At 35.4% G+C, this 20,647-nt stretch overlaps 1 protein-coding gene across 1 annotated transcript in view; it reads left to right on the top strand.

Annotated features, from left to right (window-relative positions):
* Positions 1-16,981, top strand: part of LOC110037991 — an 85,309-nt gene extending 68,328 nt beyond the window's left edge. The window contains exons 2-3 of the mRNA XM_020742743.1: positions 16,041-16,097; positions 16,794-16,981. Coding sequence (XP_020598402.1) covers positions 16,041-16,097; positions 16,794-16,981 — 245 coding nt within the window. The remainder of the gene's footprint in view (positions 1-16,040; positions 16,098-16,793) is intronic.
* Positions 16,982-20,647: the final 3,666 nt, after the last annotated feature.

Here is a 20,647-nt window from a genome sequence, read left to right as displayed (position 1 = left end):
GGTCGTAAACCTCCGATCTCAAAGGATGAGAATAGGATACCTTACTCCATTTAAGATGGTGTTAAACCTATCTCAAGAATTTGTGTAGAGAATTGAATGCCTTACTCCATTTAAGGCGGCCTTAAACTGATCTCAAAGGATGAGAACATGATACCTTACTCCATTTAAGATTGTCTTAAACCAATCTTAAAGATTTGGGTAGACAATCAGATGCCTTACTACATTTAAGGTGGCCTTAAACCGATCTTAAAGGATGAGATTAGGATGCCTTACTTCATTTAAGGTGGTCTTAAGCCTATCCCAAAGATTTGTGCCACGTTAGGGAGGAAAACTCTTCGACTCATATCTAACCGAAATGGTGACAAGGGAAATATATTTGAACCTCGGTATTGACGCCGAGAATAATATGAAAATAGTGTAGTGATTTTAAGGTGTTGACCTCATAGATATGTGACATATAAAGACTGACATTGGTGTAGAAAAATTAGTAAGATTTTGAGCAGAGTGTGAAACTTCACGGGGAATGTTTGGAAATTGGTGCAAACACAGATTGACTTACTGTGCAAGACAAGACTATGAAACTTCGAACTCGAGATAAAAAAAAATCAACAAAATTCATCATTTTATTTTCTTATTGTCTTTATCACATTTAATTATCAAAAAATGTTTTTCAAATTTTAATTTTCATTGGTTGATTTTTTAAAAGGAAATTTTATTTAAATTTTATTATAATTTTTTTTATTGTTTTGTTCTTTGTTCATCATAGTTTAGAACCAACATTTGATTCTCTGACCTTTTATCCATCACACAAAAAGGAAATTTGACAAATATGTTGAAATCTGAAAGAAATTTTATTAATCTACTTCAAACAGGTGTTACAGACTGAATACATGCTAAAATAATCAAAAGAGACAGTCATGCCGAATACATCTGAAACATCATATGCTAAATATATATCATATATGCTGCTCTGATGCAGTTCAAAAGGTGGCAAAAAACGGTCTGTCTGTCCTATGGGGGACGAGCGCCTGAACAAGCAGGCTTACTAATCCACGCTCCAGGACAAGAATTTTTCTTTGCATGTACTTAGAGGTGCAACTATCTCATAGCTCGTATGGCTATAGCTCCTCCAATTCAGGATCCGATCGGAATCCATATGGTATCTTGTTGCCATCCATCCTTCTCAATGTAATGGAAACTCTATATCATGGCACTCCAGGGATGCAATGCTTGGCAAGGTCTACTCCCTTTCCTTCCAAAATTAGTCCTGAACCAACCTGTAGCGAAATTGTAACTGATCCTTTGAACTCACTGGGTCCTACAACATTGATTTCCTTCTCGAACAAAATTTCGCTTTTACTTATGAACGAGACCGTGCAGAAAGGTTTGACAAAATCAAAGTGATCTATATGTGGGGGAATATAGTCTCCCTCTTGGTAAATTTTGATGATACAAGTGTTTGGAATGCAGTCCAATGGTAGCAAACTCCATCTGACCATTATTTTTATCATCCACTTTATTGAGGGAGGCGATGAATCCACCTCGTCGTGTCTTAAGATCCCCGGGGGGTTCCCTTGCATTTCTTTATTGAAATTGTAGCAACAACCACATTGGATGGTTATCCTGCCTTTTCAATGAATCCACTTTTATAGTTCTAAATAAGTTCTATTCATTAGAAGACCAGCTCGACTTCTAGCTCTCAGATTGAATACTCAGTCAAGAATGCTTCTTTCTTCACTTTCAGAAAAGACTTTGTGTAAAGCTCCATCTTTGAAGGAATATACCATGCTCTTTCATTTTGAATAGGTTATACCCTTCTTATTCTCTATTTGATATAATCCTCCTTGATGCAAATGCTGGCTGGACTGGCCATATTGTTGCATTTTTTGCTGAGCATGCTGTGATGATAACTGGGAACTTTGACGAGAATGTTTTGCTTGTATCTTCATTGGTTGCCTTCCCTTATCAACTGTTGCTATTATCCCAAACTTCTTCTCAAATATTCAATCTATTCTGATCTTTTACTATTTATCTTGAGAGTACATGTGTTTAACTTTCTCTTGCAGATTGCTAGCTTTGCTGAGTAGCTTCTCAAAAGACTTGATGGTGACTCCCTTAAGCATGGCAGCTATTGACCCATGGATGTTTTGAGTAGGATCTCAATTGCATGATGTTCTTGTAGCTGTGATTCATATTTCATGATAAGGTTTCTCCACCTCAAGATATAATCTACTAGAGTCTTGTTAGGCTTTTGCCTCTCTATCACAAGATCTCTAATAGAATGTGATGCTGCACTCCAGCAAATTTTTTTACAAAGAGCTGTTCTAAATCAGTGAATGTCTTCACTGATCCGTTGGGCAACTCTACATAACAATTAAATGCTATCCCTGATAGACTATTGACAAACTAATAAAAAAGCAAGGCTTCATTACCTCCAGTATATCCACAATTGGCTCAAAAATGTGCTATGTGCTGTCTGGGATTTCCTGTCCTGTCAAATATCTTAAAGTTCAGTGACATAAAACCCTTAGGGTATGGTATAGCATCAAACTCCTCCAAGTAGGTCTACCATTTAAGATCAAAGAACCACCCTTAAATTGAGCTAAGGCCTCTCAAATTTGTCCGATCATCTATTTAAATTCTTTTTCTGGTATGACACTCGATGGAGAATCCTTCTTTTATTGGGCATCTATGTTAGTCGAGGTAACTTCTTTCCTTTCCTCAGTGATATGTACAATCTCTGGTTGATTGACTTCTGAAGAAGCTAACTCTTGTGCTTGAGACTATCCATGAACTGAAGCTTTGGCAGCCATGGAAGTGGCTATCTCTTCCATCCTTTTCTCCATTTAGCTGATTTGCTCATCTCTTAGTAGAACAACCCTATGCAAATCATCTAGGATGTTCCCTTCAACGAGAAGTTGGGCATCATGCATAGGTGCAGCTGCTCTGGTTTAGATGACATGAATATCCATGAATTCTTCATCGAGATAGTTGTTAAAGTCAAATCATTTATCATCAACATGAACGGAAACCCTCTGTTCTTGAGCTAACTCAGAAATCTCGAGCCTGAGCTTCTCAAATTTTTCTTTATTTATTGATTATTATGTCATTTTGAGATCTGGGGGACTCTGTTGAACATCCTCCTTTTGTTCATCCAACTTGGTAGCAATAGGTACAACGATGTCGGATACATTGGACCTTTACTTAATTCCATGATTATGCCCTATGGGCTCACTGAACCGTATTGGTACGACAACCTTATGTACCCATACCTTTTTCTCCAACGGTGATGTCTTGAGACGATGTATCATAACAGAGGCATCAACATGCCGAAGAGAGGTATGCTCCCCATGGTGTAGACTATATAAAGTATTGGGTAACCTCTTCATCTTTTCCTTTGAAACTCCTATGACTGGTAACTAGTAGAATTCTCAGACTCAGATGTGACTTAGCAGGTCGACGGGTTGCAAGTCCTGGAGTAGCAACAGGAGAATTGGTAGCGATGATGATGGTATCAACTCTTCTTCCCAGGCAGAACCTGACGAGAATTCGAGCAGGCAAATGTTCAATTGATCTTTGAGATCATCCAACAGATTTGACATCTCTTAGAATTTTTTTCTTCATTCTAGGGGATGCTGCACATCCCACTCATTTAAGTAATTCACCAATTAAAAAGTCCTCCTTGGTAACTAGTCTCTGGAATACTATACTGACTCGGGTGATAGGAGCGGGCTTCTTCCTTTCCCCACCATGTTTGTGAGTTGATGGTAAAGTAGCAACAATCTTGTGGACACTTTCTTAACCATTGGTGTCCATTAAGGGATGGAATCTGCTCCCTCACAGAAGCGGATAAGTCTCCGACAATCCTAATTCTTCCTGGTGAGGAATTTCATCAACATACATTTATTGAAAAATCTAGGCTTTAGCAGCCCTCCAGAACTTTTGATTGTAATTTCTTCTTTGCGACCTAGTTAATGGCACAGACTTTGAACTTTATCCAATTTCAAATACCAATGGCACGATGGTCAATCCTTCGTTTGTATATTTAACAATCGTGACCTCTTTTCCCTTAGCAGAAGCGGGAACAACAGGCTTAGCAGAGTTGGGGCAGTACTCTTTACCTTCTTGTAGGAAGGGAAATCTTGACGATAGTTTAGGCTAAACTCAGCGGACGGCTCTTGAACTTCTGGAGCTGTAGCTTTCATTATGAAAATGGAAGCCTTTTCAAGGATGATTTAAAGTTCATTGAATCTGACTCCAAAATTAATGGTGGGAGCGACGTTGTGGGCATCGTGGCTCATTGACAGGTTGCACGAGGAAGAGAGCATAGGGAACACCATTGCAACAGCTTTAAAAAGAAAGCTCTAGGGTTAGTTATTTGAGCAATACCTTGTAATTCTAGAGAGAGCACTAAAAATTAACAAAGGCCGATCTGTAGAGTAGGAAATTCTTTATTATTATTATTTTTTATTTTAGTTTATGAAAAGTATTTTGGAATTTAGTAAAAGTAACTTTGAAAATAAGAAAATTTAATTGATTATATAAAGGAGGCTCTAGGAGCAAGTGCAACACGACACAATTTAATTTAATTTGCAAAATAGCAAACCAAATTCGAAGGGGAAAGTAAATCTTAGATCCCAGTGCGGGACCAACTTTACAACACACAATGCCTAGGCAAAACTAAATCAAAATCAAAATCCCATCGCCCACTTCAGAGGGACAGTTTAATTTACATACATATATTTAATTTTAGAAAAATATGAAATTAAATTATTCCCATATCTTTCAAAGTTTAGATGAAAGAGTGCTACACCTCAAGCTATGTATGTACTTCGAAAGATATAACTTGATAGTGAGGCTCAATCAAATAAACTAAAAAATGTATGACATCCGTTTGGTCTAAAAAATCATTTTATTTATAAGCCAAGTTCCCCTATTTAGTATGGAAATAAGGTTTACATTAAGTTGGGTTCATGAAAGTTTCATATAAAGGCAAGTCCTTATAGTTAATTACATCTTTGATAACCGAAGTCACCTAAGGAAACTCTCGATAAAAATTAGGGGATATTGTCTTCAAAGAGTTCAATGGGATAAGACTTTTCAACAAGCGATATCAGACAAAGACATGTGAAAGGGGAATGGTTCAAATTTAGAACATTTTATTGTAGAATCCAAAAAAGGAAGAACTAGGGGATGTCACAGATCCTGAGGACAACCTCAGTGACTTCCAAAGCTATCTTATAGTTGGGCTTCAATTTAGAGGAGAAATATTTAAGTGTTTCATCCTACCCATTTTAATAATTGGAGCTTACATTCATGTGAAATGATCACACCAATAGCATAGAAGGTGTGTGGATTTACGTCATGACGAATGACAACCTCAAAATCCTAAAACAAGTTAGGGCTTACAATGTATAGCAGAGCTATACAAAGGCCTAAAGATAAATTGAGGATTTATGTCGCACTAGGCAGACAACCTCAAAATATTATAGTTTGTTGTTTAATTTTAAAGAATTATTTAGTTGCCATAGAGATGTTTTGCTATTGAAGATGGTCGTGCTGCCCACAATGCTAGCTCCAAACTCCTCATCGTGACAAGTTTATATAGACCTCCAAACTCATTAATCAAAATTCAAATGACTTTAAGAATTTAGAGTGGGTTTGGTTTAAGCTAACCATGACATTGATCCCAACTGATTGATTAGTTTTTTGTGGATTATTATCACAAAGAGTTTAGAAATAAGTTGGAGTTACTTTGAACTGATTTGGATTTTGGGCACTTGATAAATTTGGGTATTTTGGGTTAGACTCGGGTTTAGGTTGGGCTAGAGTTGGGCTAAGTACAAATTGAGAGTTCAACATGGTCTAAGGGAATGTCATGAAGAGTTTTCAACCTTAATTGGGTGCCAATTTTGGGGTTAGGACATTCAATTTGGTCGACTTTGGGCACATGGCTAAGTTGGGGCAAATTTGAAAATTTTGGATTTGGGTTAAAATTAGGCAAAATTTAAGCTTGACCAATGTCAATTGAGGGTTTAATTTAATGTGTGGAGATGTTTGAAAGAGTTATGATGCAAAATTGGGACAATTGTGCTCTAATTTAGTTTAAATTGAGTGTTTTTATGATGAACTTTGAGTTTGGAATTGAAATTGAAGAATATTGGGATAAAATTATTAGAAATTTAGGGTGAATTTGAGGAAATTGGGCCTTTAATGGCAGTTTGGGGTTTTTGGTAGGGGGGGTTTCGGTCATAATGATCAAATCTGTAAAATTGGGTTCAATTGAAGGGACCAAATTGGTTTTGGGGACATTTGAAATGATTGTGAGGGTCTTGGGAAAGTTTGGGCCACCAAGGGTATTTTTATAATTTTGGCAAATTTGAGAGTATTTTGGTAATTTTGGTAATTTTTGGAGGGCTGTGGGAAATTTGGATGATTTCAAATGTTTTGAGATCATTTTTGAACAAATTTGGGAAGTTTGTGTGAAATTAGGAATTTTGGTAAAACTTGGGGTTTGGGGGTGTTTTGGTAAATTGGGTAGATTTGGGAGGCAAAAATCTAAATTTGGTATTTTAGTGAAATTGAGGTTCCAACCACTCTATTTAAGCTATGGACCAATGGAATCCTTTACTTTGGGTCCTTCATGTACTGGTCTTAGCTAGACCCTAACATAGGGCTAGTGGGTCTACGAGACCACCTACATGTGTCTCTCAAAGGTTTAAGGGGTCAAAGTCAACAAGCTTGGGTTTAGGATTGTGAGTTAATGTGAGTGAAAGTAAGTGTAAGTGAGTGAACTAGCTCCAAACCAACACCCAGGCTAAACCTTAAGGCCAAGCAATCTTATGGGGACTCTTTTTGAGCTCCCTTATATTGACCCCACCTAACAAGTACTAGGGGTCAGGACCAATATGTGGAACTTAAATTTGATCAAAGAAGAGCTTAGAATTTCTAAAGGAGAGGATTCATTTTCTACTCCTATAGGAAAAGTCAACAGGAAAGTCTTATGGTTGGACTCTAGGCTACTAAAGAGGAAACTAGACCTCAGCCAAAAGTGAGGTCAACACAAAGAAAAGAAGGGTGGTAACCTGCACCATGAAAGACATGGATAGAAGACCAATGTATGAAGACAAGACTTTCTAATCATAATGGAGAGAGAAACAGAACCCTAACAGAGTCACCAAAAATTGTCGGTCGCAAAATCAAGAAATGGATATACAATTTAATATAATATATAAATTATAATTTTGGTAAAGAATATTTTAATTTTTGAAAATACGGGACCAAACTGATCTCATATAGACATTAGTTTAAATAAATTAGCATAATACTACATGTGACATACCTATCCCAAGGAATAGACATTCACTTTTATGTGAGACTTGAATAAATAAACTAAAGAATTTATGAAATTCATTTTTTAGTCTGCAAAACCATTTATGTTGACCGACAAGGTCCCCTGTCATATATATTAGACAAGATTTATTTAAGGTAGGTTCTAAAGTTTCTTATAAAAACAAGCCCCTATAGCTAATTACATTTTAAATGATGGAGGTCACCAAAGAAAACTCTTGATTTATATGAGAAAGTATTGTCTTGAAGAATTTCAAAAGGTAGGACTTTTCAAAGATCAGACCAAGTAGTTTCAAATGGGAAAGGCTCAAATTTGGAACCTTGTTATGGAGTCCAAAGGGAGAAAAATAGGGGTTGTCACAGCTCCTTAGGAGAACCTCAATGAATTTCCAAGCTATGCCATGGATGGGCTTCGATTTCAAGAAGAAAATTATTCAATGTTTCATCCTGGTAATTATTATTATTTAGGGCTTACATTTGCTTGACATGATCATACAAATAGCCTAAAGATAGGAGGATTTACATCGTAACGAACAAAAACTTGGAAATCCTAAAATGAGTTAGGGCTTAATTTGCACATTAGGGTTGTGCAAAGGCCTTAAGATAAAATGAAGATTAATGTTGCACTAAGCAAATAACCTCAAAATCCTATGAAAAGTTATTTAACTCTAATAAAAAGATTTATTGTTGTAGACCCACTTGTTGTTGTAGAATTCTACCATCGAAGTTAGCTCCAAGCTCCTTATTGGAGTAACATACATAAAGTCTAAGGGTTCAAAAGGTTTAAATGACAAGTTTTGCTTAAGCATTATGGAAGGGGGTTAAAGTTGATTAAAGAAACACCAGTCAAGATCCCATGGTTTCTTCATTCTGCTACCACTGTTTTCTCTAAATTCAACTTAGTCTAAACGAGTTATTACGCTCATTTATACTGGGGAAATCTTTTTAGTAATTATGGGTTACCTCATCCGAGGGACTCTCTTAGATTTAAGAGGACGTTTTATGAAATTTTTGTTTTATTTTTGTATTTTTAAAATGTTGTTTAATTTTAAGAACATGTTGTGTTTTGCATATAAAGTAAATGCAGGTAAAAAATTCTATAAAAGGAAATGAAATTACGATACATAATATAATTGTGTACCTGTCACCTTCTCGCTACTCCCACTGCATGGTTAGCAACATAAAGCAGAATATATTTGCTGAAACTAAATAAGTTGCAGGAAAGTAAATGGAAGAATTCGGTATGAAAAAGTCTGAAACTGTGTCATAGCAAAATTGGAGTAAAAAGGAAACCCGTAGTCACATGTAGAAGTTTGGGACTGGGTGTAAGACATTGGTAAAAATGGGGACTCAGAGCTGGACTATCTGCTTCCCGAACTTAAGTAAGAGCTACCAACCCGATCATCTACGGAGGGCAGTCCTAACCTCGATTTGAATTTAAAAACTTTAAAAACTTCCATTTTAAATTAATTTTCATGCATATCAATTTTTTTTAGAAAAGAGATTTTTCTTTAAGAAAATTTGTAGAGTGGTGCAGTCCACAAGTTAATCAATCTAATCGAGTTAGGACTACAAACAACTTAAGGCTTTCAAGGGTAATCATCTTTTCAAGAGTCATCAAATAATATCATCAGTCCTTATCCTCTCCTTTTAATAAAGGTCCATAAGGTAAGCTATACTATTCTAAAGTCCCACATCGCATCCCTCTTTTCAGTACACATCCTAGACATTCAACTTACACAAGCCAGATGATCCATATGTGGCAATAACAAATATCCTCAATTCCTCACAAGTATTTAAATACCTTAGAGAAGACTCAAATTCTTGAGCATTGGGTCAATTAATATCAGATAAGTAGTGTAGAGTATTTTTATTGATTTAGGCGGATTAGCTGGTCCCGACACATAACTGGGTGCATGCTAAAACTTTTAATGGATGATTTTCTTTAATAAAGAATAACAAGTTCAGTTACCTTCATAGTATCCAAAGGATTCTAAAGTTGTTCAGTGCATACCCTGAACAACGTTTAGAACCATTAGAAACGTTTCGAGTGCATTTGAATTTATTATGTTGTTCAATTGATCATCCAAATTTAGATTAGAATTTAGTAATTTAATACACCCTATGCTCAGTGAACATTAATATTTCAATTATCCCAAGAGTGGGGTGCTACAAATATTCACTTGATGTTTTACTTTAAGAGTTATGTGAATGGGTACCCTTAGGGAAAACAAAAGTCATTAAGGACCTTGCACCATCCGTTAAACTTCAGCTTCTTGGGCTCAAGGGTATTCATAAATTACTCATGCTTCCCTTTTTTAAGCCTCATTAAACAAGTTCAAATATCAATCCTAGCTTACCATCATGCCCTTAAATTTAATCCTCGTGGTATATTTGCAATAATAAAAGAAGTTAAATTAAGTGAAATTAATTCTTGTCAAAGGGTCGTGCTTATCATCTGATCACCAACTAGGGGCTTCAAAAAAGAGGACCATTAACTTCCTAACTTAAAATCACTAACCTAGTATCTTGCTATCAAATTGACTTCCAAGTCAAAAAAAATTATAAAATTATAATTTTACCATTATAATGAAAAGATGGCAAAATGATTTCTACCTCTTAACCTAATATATTTCAAGCATTCAAAAGGATTTTGTATAATCAAAGTTACCCACTTACCCCTTTGGTTAACCTAAAATTTTATTAGGGTATCAAAATCTCAAGATTACCATTTTCCCCTGAGGCACTCCACTCCATAACTAATTAAATACAACTCAAATGTTTGTGAAATTTTTATGGTACCCCACTCATTGGTCAATTAAAATATCAGAGTAGAAAATATGATTTTTTTAATTTTTATTTAACTTATATAATTATTTTAACTCAAAAATAATATTTTCAAGATTAATTTTTTAATTAATCAAAGTAAATTTTTGTTCACGGGATAATTATTGGAGGTACACCTTGGTCAGGGGACCAGTTGGACAAATTTTCATGATTTTTTAAATTATATTTTAATTGTTTTATTTAATTGCTTAATTTTATTGATTAATTAAATACAAAAATTAATTAAATTTTAAAAATTACTTTTTATATTTTTATTAAATCTCCTTGAGACTAGAAAACTCATAGAACCAAAATTTTATTTTTTTACAATTTTTATTATATTTATTATGATTATTTTAATGGAGAATTAAGAATAATATATTTTTAGCATTTAAAAATATATAACTAAATTAGACAAATTAGAAAAAATATTTTAAAGGGTCACAAATGATCAGAAAACAATTAAGAACACTTTGAGCGTTTTCAAATTTTTGCCATTTTTAATTATTTTTTAATTATTTTAAATTTGAAAAGTAACTTAAAAGTGAACTATTTATTTAAAAATAATTTTTATTTTTCCTAGATTCCTCTAATCACAAGGAACTCAAAAAACTACTTTTCATAAATTTCATAATTGTAATCTATTTATTTAATTATTTATATGCAAAATTGTCATTTTATTTGAAAAAAAAAAACTTTAGTATTAAATATAGCTCAAATGGTCTTAAAACTTTTAAAGAATGTTCAAATGATTGATATTTTCAGTAGGAAAACAATTTTGTTAGATTTTGAGTAATATTACATTTATTTTAATTTTATTGAGTTAAAATGACTTATTTCGCCATAGCAATGTACATAAATATTTAAACACAGTTTATATATTTCTTAGATTCGTTGACCACAGGGAACCTACCAAAACTATCCTCATATTTTTCTAATTAAGCATTTAATTTATATATTTAATTAAATAAGAAATGGTCCAATAGACATGAAAATTAGGGTTTCTGAGTTAGAAGTGTCTTTCAACCTTGGAAAAATCAAGAGATCATTATCTTAAGGAATCAACCGCTAAAGTTTTAGACCATGGTGATTAATACTTAACTAAAATTAAAATAGCCCAGAGACTATTTAATTAATTAAAAATCAAACACATGTCGAATAATTCCTATTTTTATTTTACATTATTTTCCTTTATTCATTGAGCAAGTGGGTTATTTTATTTTATTTTATGATTTTTCTACACTAAATTAAGCATTTTTGAAGTTTTTCAATTTAAGTAAATCAAAATTACCCTTAATTTTCTACTTATCCAAGCGGCGCTGAGTGGATCCTAGGCGGCTTTGAAAGACCATGCGATGCACTCTCATTCAACGCCGTCATCCACGTCAGTTGCCACACGGGCCACGTTTTATGAACCATCTGTTCGTCTGACTCCTCCTTTGTTGTTGGATAGATACACGCGTAAATTGATGTCATCCATTTATCATCCCCATCTGTTCTTAATCGAGAACCGTCCATACTAAATTGTTTCAATCTCACTCGATACTCAACCAAATCACTCACAATTTGTTTCTATAGGTTCATCCAATCTAGACAAACACATCCATATAGCTAGATATATTTGAAATTAACATTCTCTTCACAATTAATGAAATCAAGCACAACTTTAAGGGTTGGTGATCTATACCTTAGCTCATGAGGTGAGGCCTCGATTAGGATGGTTGTAGATGTTTGTTATGACTCAATGAAGCTCCTCCAAGCAGTAATTTTAGCTGTGGTTGAGCCTATGTAAGAATTCAATCAAGGGGCGATGAGGTATTGGCTTAAAAGTTGGTTCGAGTGCTCAACAGGGAAGGGTTTTGATGGGGAACTTCCTCATTTGGTCTGAGGAAGCTTTTTGGCTGTTTAATTTGAAGTTTGGTGGAGTTTATTGGAGCAAAAAAAAACCCTTAAGAGTTTGAACTCAAATTGAGCTCAGAACGTGGATTTCATTAGGGAAAGTGGTTGGGATGAACTCAAGGCAGCTTGGATAGGCTCTAGAAGTGAATTGGCAAAGTTTACTAAAAAATTTTGGCATACTTTGATGTTGGCCAAAAATGGGGCTTCTTATAGCCTCATGCTCAGATTGACTCGTACAAGAAGGCTGAGGTGGAGGGTTGAGTAGCACAAGCATCCAATTGGGAAGCTCCATAGTGCAGGGTTCAGTTTTGGGTTAAAGGTGAAGTGTTCTTCTCAGATTTGAGCTTTTTGCAGACTAAGGTGGCTAGCTAGAGGTAGGGTGGTGGCTATCTAGCTCAGAAAGGACAGAAGAGGTTTTAATTACTACTAGCTTTGGGGTATGATGGCTGGTGGAATGTATCTACTTGGTTTAGCCAAATATGGGAGGAGATCCCCTAATTCAAGGGACTCTTAGTCCATGACTCATGTAGGTTGGGCTAGGTGGGTATAAATTTGCTTCTAGGGCTCAAATGTTGGTTGTGGTAACCATCATTTCGTCAATTTCAAGTGTTTTGGCTAATTTGAGAGTTTGGCTTCAAAATTGGGGTTTTAGTTTGGATTTGGGTATAGGTTGGGTTTGGCTTAGGATTTAGGTCAAATGGACTTGGATAATTGTCATGAGGAGTTTAGAAAAGTAATTGGGTGGATTTTAATTGACTGGGATGTTCAATTTTATGGGTTTTTGAATTTGGGTAAATTTTGGGGCACTTGGGCAAGAAATCAGTTTGGATTGGGCTAGGGTTTGGATTTTGTTCAATTGATGGTCCAAATTGGTCCAAGACAATGTGATGAATAGTTTTGTGTGTTAATTGGGTGGAAATTATGGAGTTATGGAGTTCAATTTGGTGGCATTTGAATTTTAGGGAAAATTTGGGGATTTTGATTTAGGTGGGATTTGAGTGAGGTTTGAGTACCTGTTAAGACCAATTAAGGGCTCAATTTTATTTAGGGAATGTTATGAAGAGTTTAGAATTCAAACTTTCAGAAAATGAACTGATTATGAGGTTCAATTTGAAGGAATTTTAGTATATGGTCAAATGGATGATTTTAAGATTGGGCTTGAGATTGGGTTCAATTGAGCTTTGATTTGGTTTTTAATTGGAATGAACTTGGTGATTCTTCATTTGGAATTGAAATTGGGGACGTTTGGAATCAATTTGGTGGAAATTTGCGTTAATTAGGGGTAATAGGGCCTTAAAGGGAAAATTTGGGGTTTTGTTCAAAATTTGTCAAATTGGACTTCATGAGTGCTCAAGATTGGTTTTTGAAGTGTTTGGAATGATTTCAGAGGTATTAGGAATTTTTGGGCCAACAAGGACATTTTGGTAATTTTGGCAATTTTGGGGGCATTTTGGGAATTTTGAAAATTTTGGAATGTATTAGGCAAATTGAGATGATTTTTTAACCAAATTAGGTAAATTGGGTCATCTTCAAAAATTTAGGGTTCCAAGGGTAATTTGGTAATTTTGAGAAAGTTTGGAGGCAAACAGCTAAGTTGGGCATTTGAGTAGGATGAGATCAATTGAGGATGCTAATAATAAAATTACCCCTTTTTGAACCATGAGACCAATGGAGCTCCCACTATGGATCCTCTGTGTGTTTGTCTTAGCCAAACCCTAGCCTAGGGCTAAGGGAACCATCCACATGAGTTGCCAAAAGAGTAACGAATAAAGCTAAGCATGTTTGGTTAAGGGTTTTAGGTTGTGAGTTAAGGAGAGGGGTATCTAGTGTGTGTTTAGAATAATGACCAAGACCACACCGCCCAGGGCTAACCCTAAGGCCAAACAGTCTTATGGGGACTCTTCTTGAGCTCTCTTATATTGGCTCCACCAGCTAAATGTTAGAGGTTAGAAACAGGATTTGGAACTTCAAGACGAGCAAAAAAGAGTTTTAGAATTCCTAATAGTGAGGGTTCCTTTATTAGTCTTCTAAGAATAGTCAACATGAAAGTCCTATGGCCAGATCATAGGCTTCTAAGGAAGATACTAGACCTTAACCAAAAGTAAGGCAATAGGGAGCCCTTCGGATGAGGTAACCCATGGTTGCTAACAAGGTCTTCCCAGTCTAAATGAGCCTAATAACTCATTTAGATTATGTACATTCGAAAGAAATTAATGGTACTAGAATGAGGGAACTGTGGGATCCTAACCGGTGTGACTCTAAACAACTTTAATTCCCACCAAGTAAGACACTTAAACTACAAGAAAACCTAGTAAAACCTTTTGAACCTTAGACATTAAGACTGCTACTTTGATGAGAAACTTGGAGCTAGCACCGTAGGCAGTATGACAGATGGATTAACAACCAAAAATCTTTCCTTAAAAATTAAATAAAAAACCATAGAACTTCGAGATTATTTGGTTGGTGCAACATAAATCCTCACCTCATCTTTAGGCCTCTGCACAACTCTATCGTGTAATTTAAGCCCCAACTCATCTTAGGTTCCAAGGTCATCGTTCGTTACGGCATAAACCCTCCTATCTTCCAGGCTATTTTGATGATTGTGTCAAGCAAATATAAGCCCTAATCAGTAAAATTGGCATGTTAAAAAAATTAAAAATATCTCTCCAAAATTGAAACCAAATCGTAGGATAGCTTGGGAAGTCTCTGAGGTTCTCCTTGGGATCTGTGGCATCCCCTAGTTTTCTTCCATTAGATTCCATAATAATTGTTCCAAACTTGAGCTTTGCCCTTTTCACACTCCTTTGTCTCACTTTTGAAAATTCCTACCCTTTTAAATTCTTGATGACAATTTTTTCTAATCTAAATTGAGAGTTTTCTTAGGTGGCTATGATCATTTAAGATATAATTAACTACAGAGGCTTGCCCTTATAGGAAACTTTAGAACCCAACTTAATATAAACGCTACCTAACTTTTGATATTATATAGAGAAACATGTCAGTCAACATAAATGGTTTCTCCAACAAAAATGGATGTCATAAATCCTTTAGTTTATTTAATCGAACCTCACTAGTAAGTAATATGTATATTGCTTGGGATAGATGTATCACTTACAGTGTTGTATTCATTTATTTAAATTATTTTTTATATGAGATCAGTTCGGTATCATATATATATATGAATTCTCAAGAAGTTCCCTCAATTTTAGTTTATGAATAATTCTAACAATAATCCTAACATAATTCTAAGGAAGTTCCCTCAGTTTTAGTTTCTAAATAATTCTAACAATAAAATTGGCTTTTTTATAAGAAGGAGGTCCAACTACAGCTTTTGGATGATAACCCTCAATTCTTACAAGTTTCTTTATAGTGGGACTTTCTCAAGTCCCTTGCTACTTTTTTCTATTCAGGTAGCACCTTAGGAGATAAATTGTTGCTTTGGCAGCAGATTCATCAAATTAAACCTTATGTTAATGGGCCTTGGCTCATTGGTGGAGATTTCAACAGTGTGGCTAGATTGAATGAAAAATGGGGAGGGAAACCTATTAAGTTAAACCAGATGATGACTTTCTCTGACAATATTAAAACTGTTAATCTTTCTAAATTGCCTCATTAAGGCCCACTTTATACATGGGAAAGAGGCAAGCTCCATGAAAGAATTGATAGATTTCCTGTGAACCCTGCTTGGACTGAGAATAACCTCCACACTTCTGTTTCACATCTCCCTTATACCTGCTCTGACCACAAACCCCTTTTGATCTCTATTTACCCCACTCATGCTTCCCCCACTCACAGGTTTAGATTCTTTAATGTTTGGTTGGAACATCCAGAATTTCTCCATTTTCTCCAATCTGTTTAGATCCCTGACAACTCCCTTCCACCTTGGGTCAGATTATGGCAAGTTTAGAAAGCTGTGGCCAAACATTTAAAATATTGGAATTGGAATTGCTTTAGTAATTTGACAGCTAAAGTGGAGGAGGTAGAACAGGCTGTTAAGAAGGCTGAATTAAGGATTAAACTGGGTATTTCTGATGACCAACATCTTGTAGCTACCAATGCAAATTGTTTAGAGCCATTCAGTGGGAAGAATTATTCTACAAACAGAAGGCTGCCTTAACAAAAATTTTGGATGGTGACAGAAATAATAATTTCTACCATGCCTACATAAAACAAAGGAGACTCTAATGCAATTCTAAGGATTAAAGACAACAATGGTTGCTGGATACAAGATCCTGATCAAATCCCTATAAATGTCATTAATCATTTTATGAATCTTTTGTCTCAACCTCATGCTTCTAATCTTCAACATTTCAATCCCGCCCAACTAAATGATAGGTTTACTGAAACTAGCATTCTAGATCTCACTTTTATCCCTTCTAGAGAGGAGATATGGCAGGTAATTTGTTCCATAGATGGTGATAAGGCAGCTGGAGCAGATGACTACACTTCTACCTTTTACAAAAAAGCTTGGTCTATAGTTAAGAGGGAAGTTATTGATGTTGTCCAAGATTTTTTTAATGGAGTTGATATGACAAAATACATTGTCATTTCTACCATTACCTTAATTCCAAAGGACAATAAAAAATCTTGCTAGGACTATTTCAGACCTATATCTCTCATAACTCTAATGTCAAAGCTTATCAGCAAATTTCTGGTTTTTAGATTACAGCCCCACCTACATATGCTTATTGCTCCTTACCAATCTGCCTTTGTTACAGGTAGGCAGATAACTGATAATGTTTTACTAACTCAAAAGCTTATATTGGATATTGACAGGCCTTTTAGAGCTGGCAAACTTATGTACAAGCTTGACCTATTCAAGGCTTATGACACCATTAACTGGAACTTCATTCTACAAATCCTCCAAGCTAGAACCTTTAATAATCATTTTTGCCAGATGATTTAAAGTTGGCTTCAGAATAACCACTATACTATCTTGGTAAATGGATATTCAAGCATCCAAAGGAATCAAATAGGGATACCCCCTTCCCCATGCATCTTTATCTTGGCTATGGATTACTTCTTCAGGTTGCTCAACCATCATTTTTCTGCACAGGAGCACCTACGATTTGCTATTAAAGCTAATTTCTCTATTAGCCATTTATGCTATGCTGAAGATGTAATTCTATTTTCTATTGCTTCTAAACTTATAGTAAAGAAGGTGTAGAAACTTTTGGAACAATTCCAACAACTGTTTGGTCTTTCAGTAAATCATAACAAAAGCCAATTAATTTTCAGCAAGAAGATTACTTCTACCTCTACTATTTGGATCAAAGGTTATAGAGGATTCAAATCTACTACCTGTCCTCTTCTTTATCTTGATGTCTAGTTAGTTAAACATAGGAGGAGGCAGACACAATTTGATGAGGTGGTTTTCAATGTCTCCAAACAAATTTCTTGCTGGACTAATGCTTACCTTTCATAGGGTGCTAGAATCACTTTGGCTAAAAGAATTTTATATTCCTTCCCTATGTGTTTATCACAGAAGCTTAAAATGAAAAGGAGTACCCAGAAAACATTGGAGATTATACTCAAAAAATTCTTGTGGGTGAGACATTATAAATAAATCCTTTAGCAAAGATGGGATAAGCTATACCCCCCTCTCTCTGCTGGAGGTTTAGGCATCAAATCCTTCTAGCAATTGTACCATATCTTCTATTGCAAACTTTGGATCAAGTTTACAGATCAAACTTCCATATGGGCTAATTTTGTGTAGCTGAAGTACAGTAAACATTCCCATCTAGTGACCACTCTCAAGAAACCTTAGGATTCCAAAATCTGGACTGAACTTCTTAAAGTTAGAGTTGATGCTGAAAACTTATTCATTTGGGATGTTGGGGAAGGGAAAGTGGATTTCTGGCTAGAAAATTGTTTACTCGATGAAAAGCTCGATACCTCCTCCACATCTCCTAACTCTACCCATAATCTTCCTATTCGGAAGTGCTGGCTAAACCCACAATGGAATAAGGACATGCTGGCTACAGAGGTGGATCCTGAAAAACTGCTTCAAATCACAGAACTCCCAGTCACCCACCATATACCTGACAGAATTGTTACAAAGAAGCCCCACCACATCTCTCTTACTAAATATGCTTATTACAATTCATATCATTAGCCATCTCTGGATTTGGGAAAATTTATGTGGGTGGAATTCCTTAGCTCTTCTATGGCTTTATTTGCTTGGAGATGCTTTCACAAAACCATTCCTACTGATGAAATCCTCAAATTAAAATGGTCAGTAGGAGGAATCCTTCTCACATCACTTTTTTTCCTGCTATACAACCAAGGAAGTCTGGACACATATTGCTACCAGGTTGAATCTCCCACGCTATCTTGTTTATTTAGATAACTTCAAAGATTGCTGGAAACAATGGAAGGATAGCCAAGCTAAACTTCTTCCTCTCATAATTACTTGGTTCCTTTGGATGGTAAGAAATGACAACAAATATGATGGATATTCTACTAATGCTTCTCAACTCAGCATCATTTGTCTTTCTTATATTTACAAAATTATTAACTTCATGGCCTACAAGTTGGAAATTTCTGATTAGTCAAGCAACAAGGACTCTGACAACCGTCTCACACCTTCTCTTAGAATCAAATTAATCCACTGGAGGAAACATTTGCAACCTTGAATCAAGATTAACACTGATGGCAGTTTGAAGATGAATATTGTTGGCATGGGGAGTACTCTTAGAAACCACATTGGGATGTGCCTTTTGTATTTTCATTCTCCTATTTGGGCCATAAATGCTTTACATACTGAAAGCCAAGCTTTTTCTTGTTCTATCAAAATTGATGCAGCCATGGACACATCTACATTTAGAACTTGATTCTCTTTAGCTTGTTCAAGCTTTCGAGAAGCAACTTCCTCTCCGCTGGTTCCTTGTCTCCCTTCTCAAGTAGATCAAAAACATGATATCCAATTACAACCTACAAATTCTTTGGAGCCACAGCCTCAGAGAAGGCAACAAATGTGCTAATTGGCTTGCCACTAAGGGTGCTTCCATTTATGGTCCGAGTATTGATGTAATTCCTCCTTTAGATCTTACATTTTTTATAAGAGGAGACCTTTGTTCTCTACCTTGTAATAGATGTACTACTATTTCCCCACCTTAATGAATTTTTTTTTTGAAAAACAAAAATATATATATATATATATATATATATATATATAACAAAAATCGACCTCCCAATCTTGCAGTTTTAGAGGGAGGTGAGGTGACCTCTAGTTCTACCGATTTCTTTTTGTTTCCTCAAGCTTTTCATGACTCTCTTAACGTTGGTGGTGATTATTCCTTTGTGAAAAGCTATGGAACATGAATGGAAATTGGCTATGTTTATCTCTGATGTTGAAACAAATGTGTTGGCTTCCTTTTGTCATTATGCTTTGGTTGGGAAGTTTTCTTATGGCCATCCTAAACTTGAACATATTTGAAAAGAGATTGGTTTTCTTAAATTGAAGGGATGGTGGAGAATAGGGGTTTTGGATGGTAAACATATTCTAATCCAACTTGCTAATGAGGATGATTATACCTTGCTTTTTGCGAAACATTTTATGAGAATTGAAAATAGATTTATGAAATTCTGGAAGTGGTCTTTTGATTTGGATCTGAAGTTAGAACTTTCAATTTTGCCGGTTTGGATCCATTTACTGGGGTTAAAGCTGCATCTGTTTAATCATGAAGTTTTATTTTCTCTTACAACTGCATATGTGAAACCATTAAAAATGGATAGTGGTACAGTTTATCTTACAAGACCCTCTAAGGCTTGAGTTCTAGTGGAAAGAGATATAACTCTGCCCTTTTGTGATGAGATTTGTATTAGATCTCAACACCAAGGCTACTGGCAACCGGTTGAAATTGAATGACATTCCCTCTATTACACACATTGCTCTATGTTCGGTCACCACATATCTAATTGTTTCCATTTCAATCCTTAACTTAAAACTCTCAAGGTTTAAATTCTCCCTTTGGTAACAGTAATACAATGCCTCCTAATCCCTATGTTGTCAATGATCCAGTTCAGGAACAAGATACTGCAAGGATTACGCACATAAATGACCCTAATATTGAAATTGTTAGTAATTTTGAGCATTGTGCTAAGGCTCCATCCAATAATTAAAATACATAAGAGCAACACCACTCTATCAATGGAGAGGGCCTCAGTCATTTGCCATCTCTAGCTCAAGCACTATCTCAGGAGATCAATGATAATGCTGATCCTTCTATTGATCTAAATGTTGAAGCATTTTTTGATAATACCCCACTTTAATTAGTTGCTAATAGTAATGCTTTTCTTACATCTATTAATGCCAATATTCATAGGAATAATATAATTGAGAATCAAAGACAATTTCATGACAATGGTTTTCCTTCTCCGTTACCAAAAGATGTATCAAAAGACCCTCTTCAATGTGCCCAAACTTCCTTTGAGGGGGAATGACAAATACAAAAAACATGCAATAAAAAGGGCCAAAAGGAAGAATGAACTCTCAAGTCTAAATGTTAGCAATATTATACAGGAAGATACCTACAACTTAGATGGGGTACAATTAGGCAACCCTTCTAGA

The sequence above is a fragment of the Phalaenopsis equestris genome, unplaced genomic scaffold (genome assembly GCF_001263595.1).
Source record: "Phalaenopsis equestris unplaced genomic scaffold, ASM126359v1 Scaffold228766, whole genome shotgun sequence".
NCBI classification, from domain to species: domain Eukaryota; kingdom Viridiplantae; phylum Streptophyta; class Magnoliopsida; order Asparagales; family Orchidaceae; genus Phalaenopsis; species Phalaenopsis equestris.
Note: the sequence above shows the minus strand (reverse complement) of the source record. Positions and strands in the feature narration are given on the sequence as shown.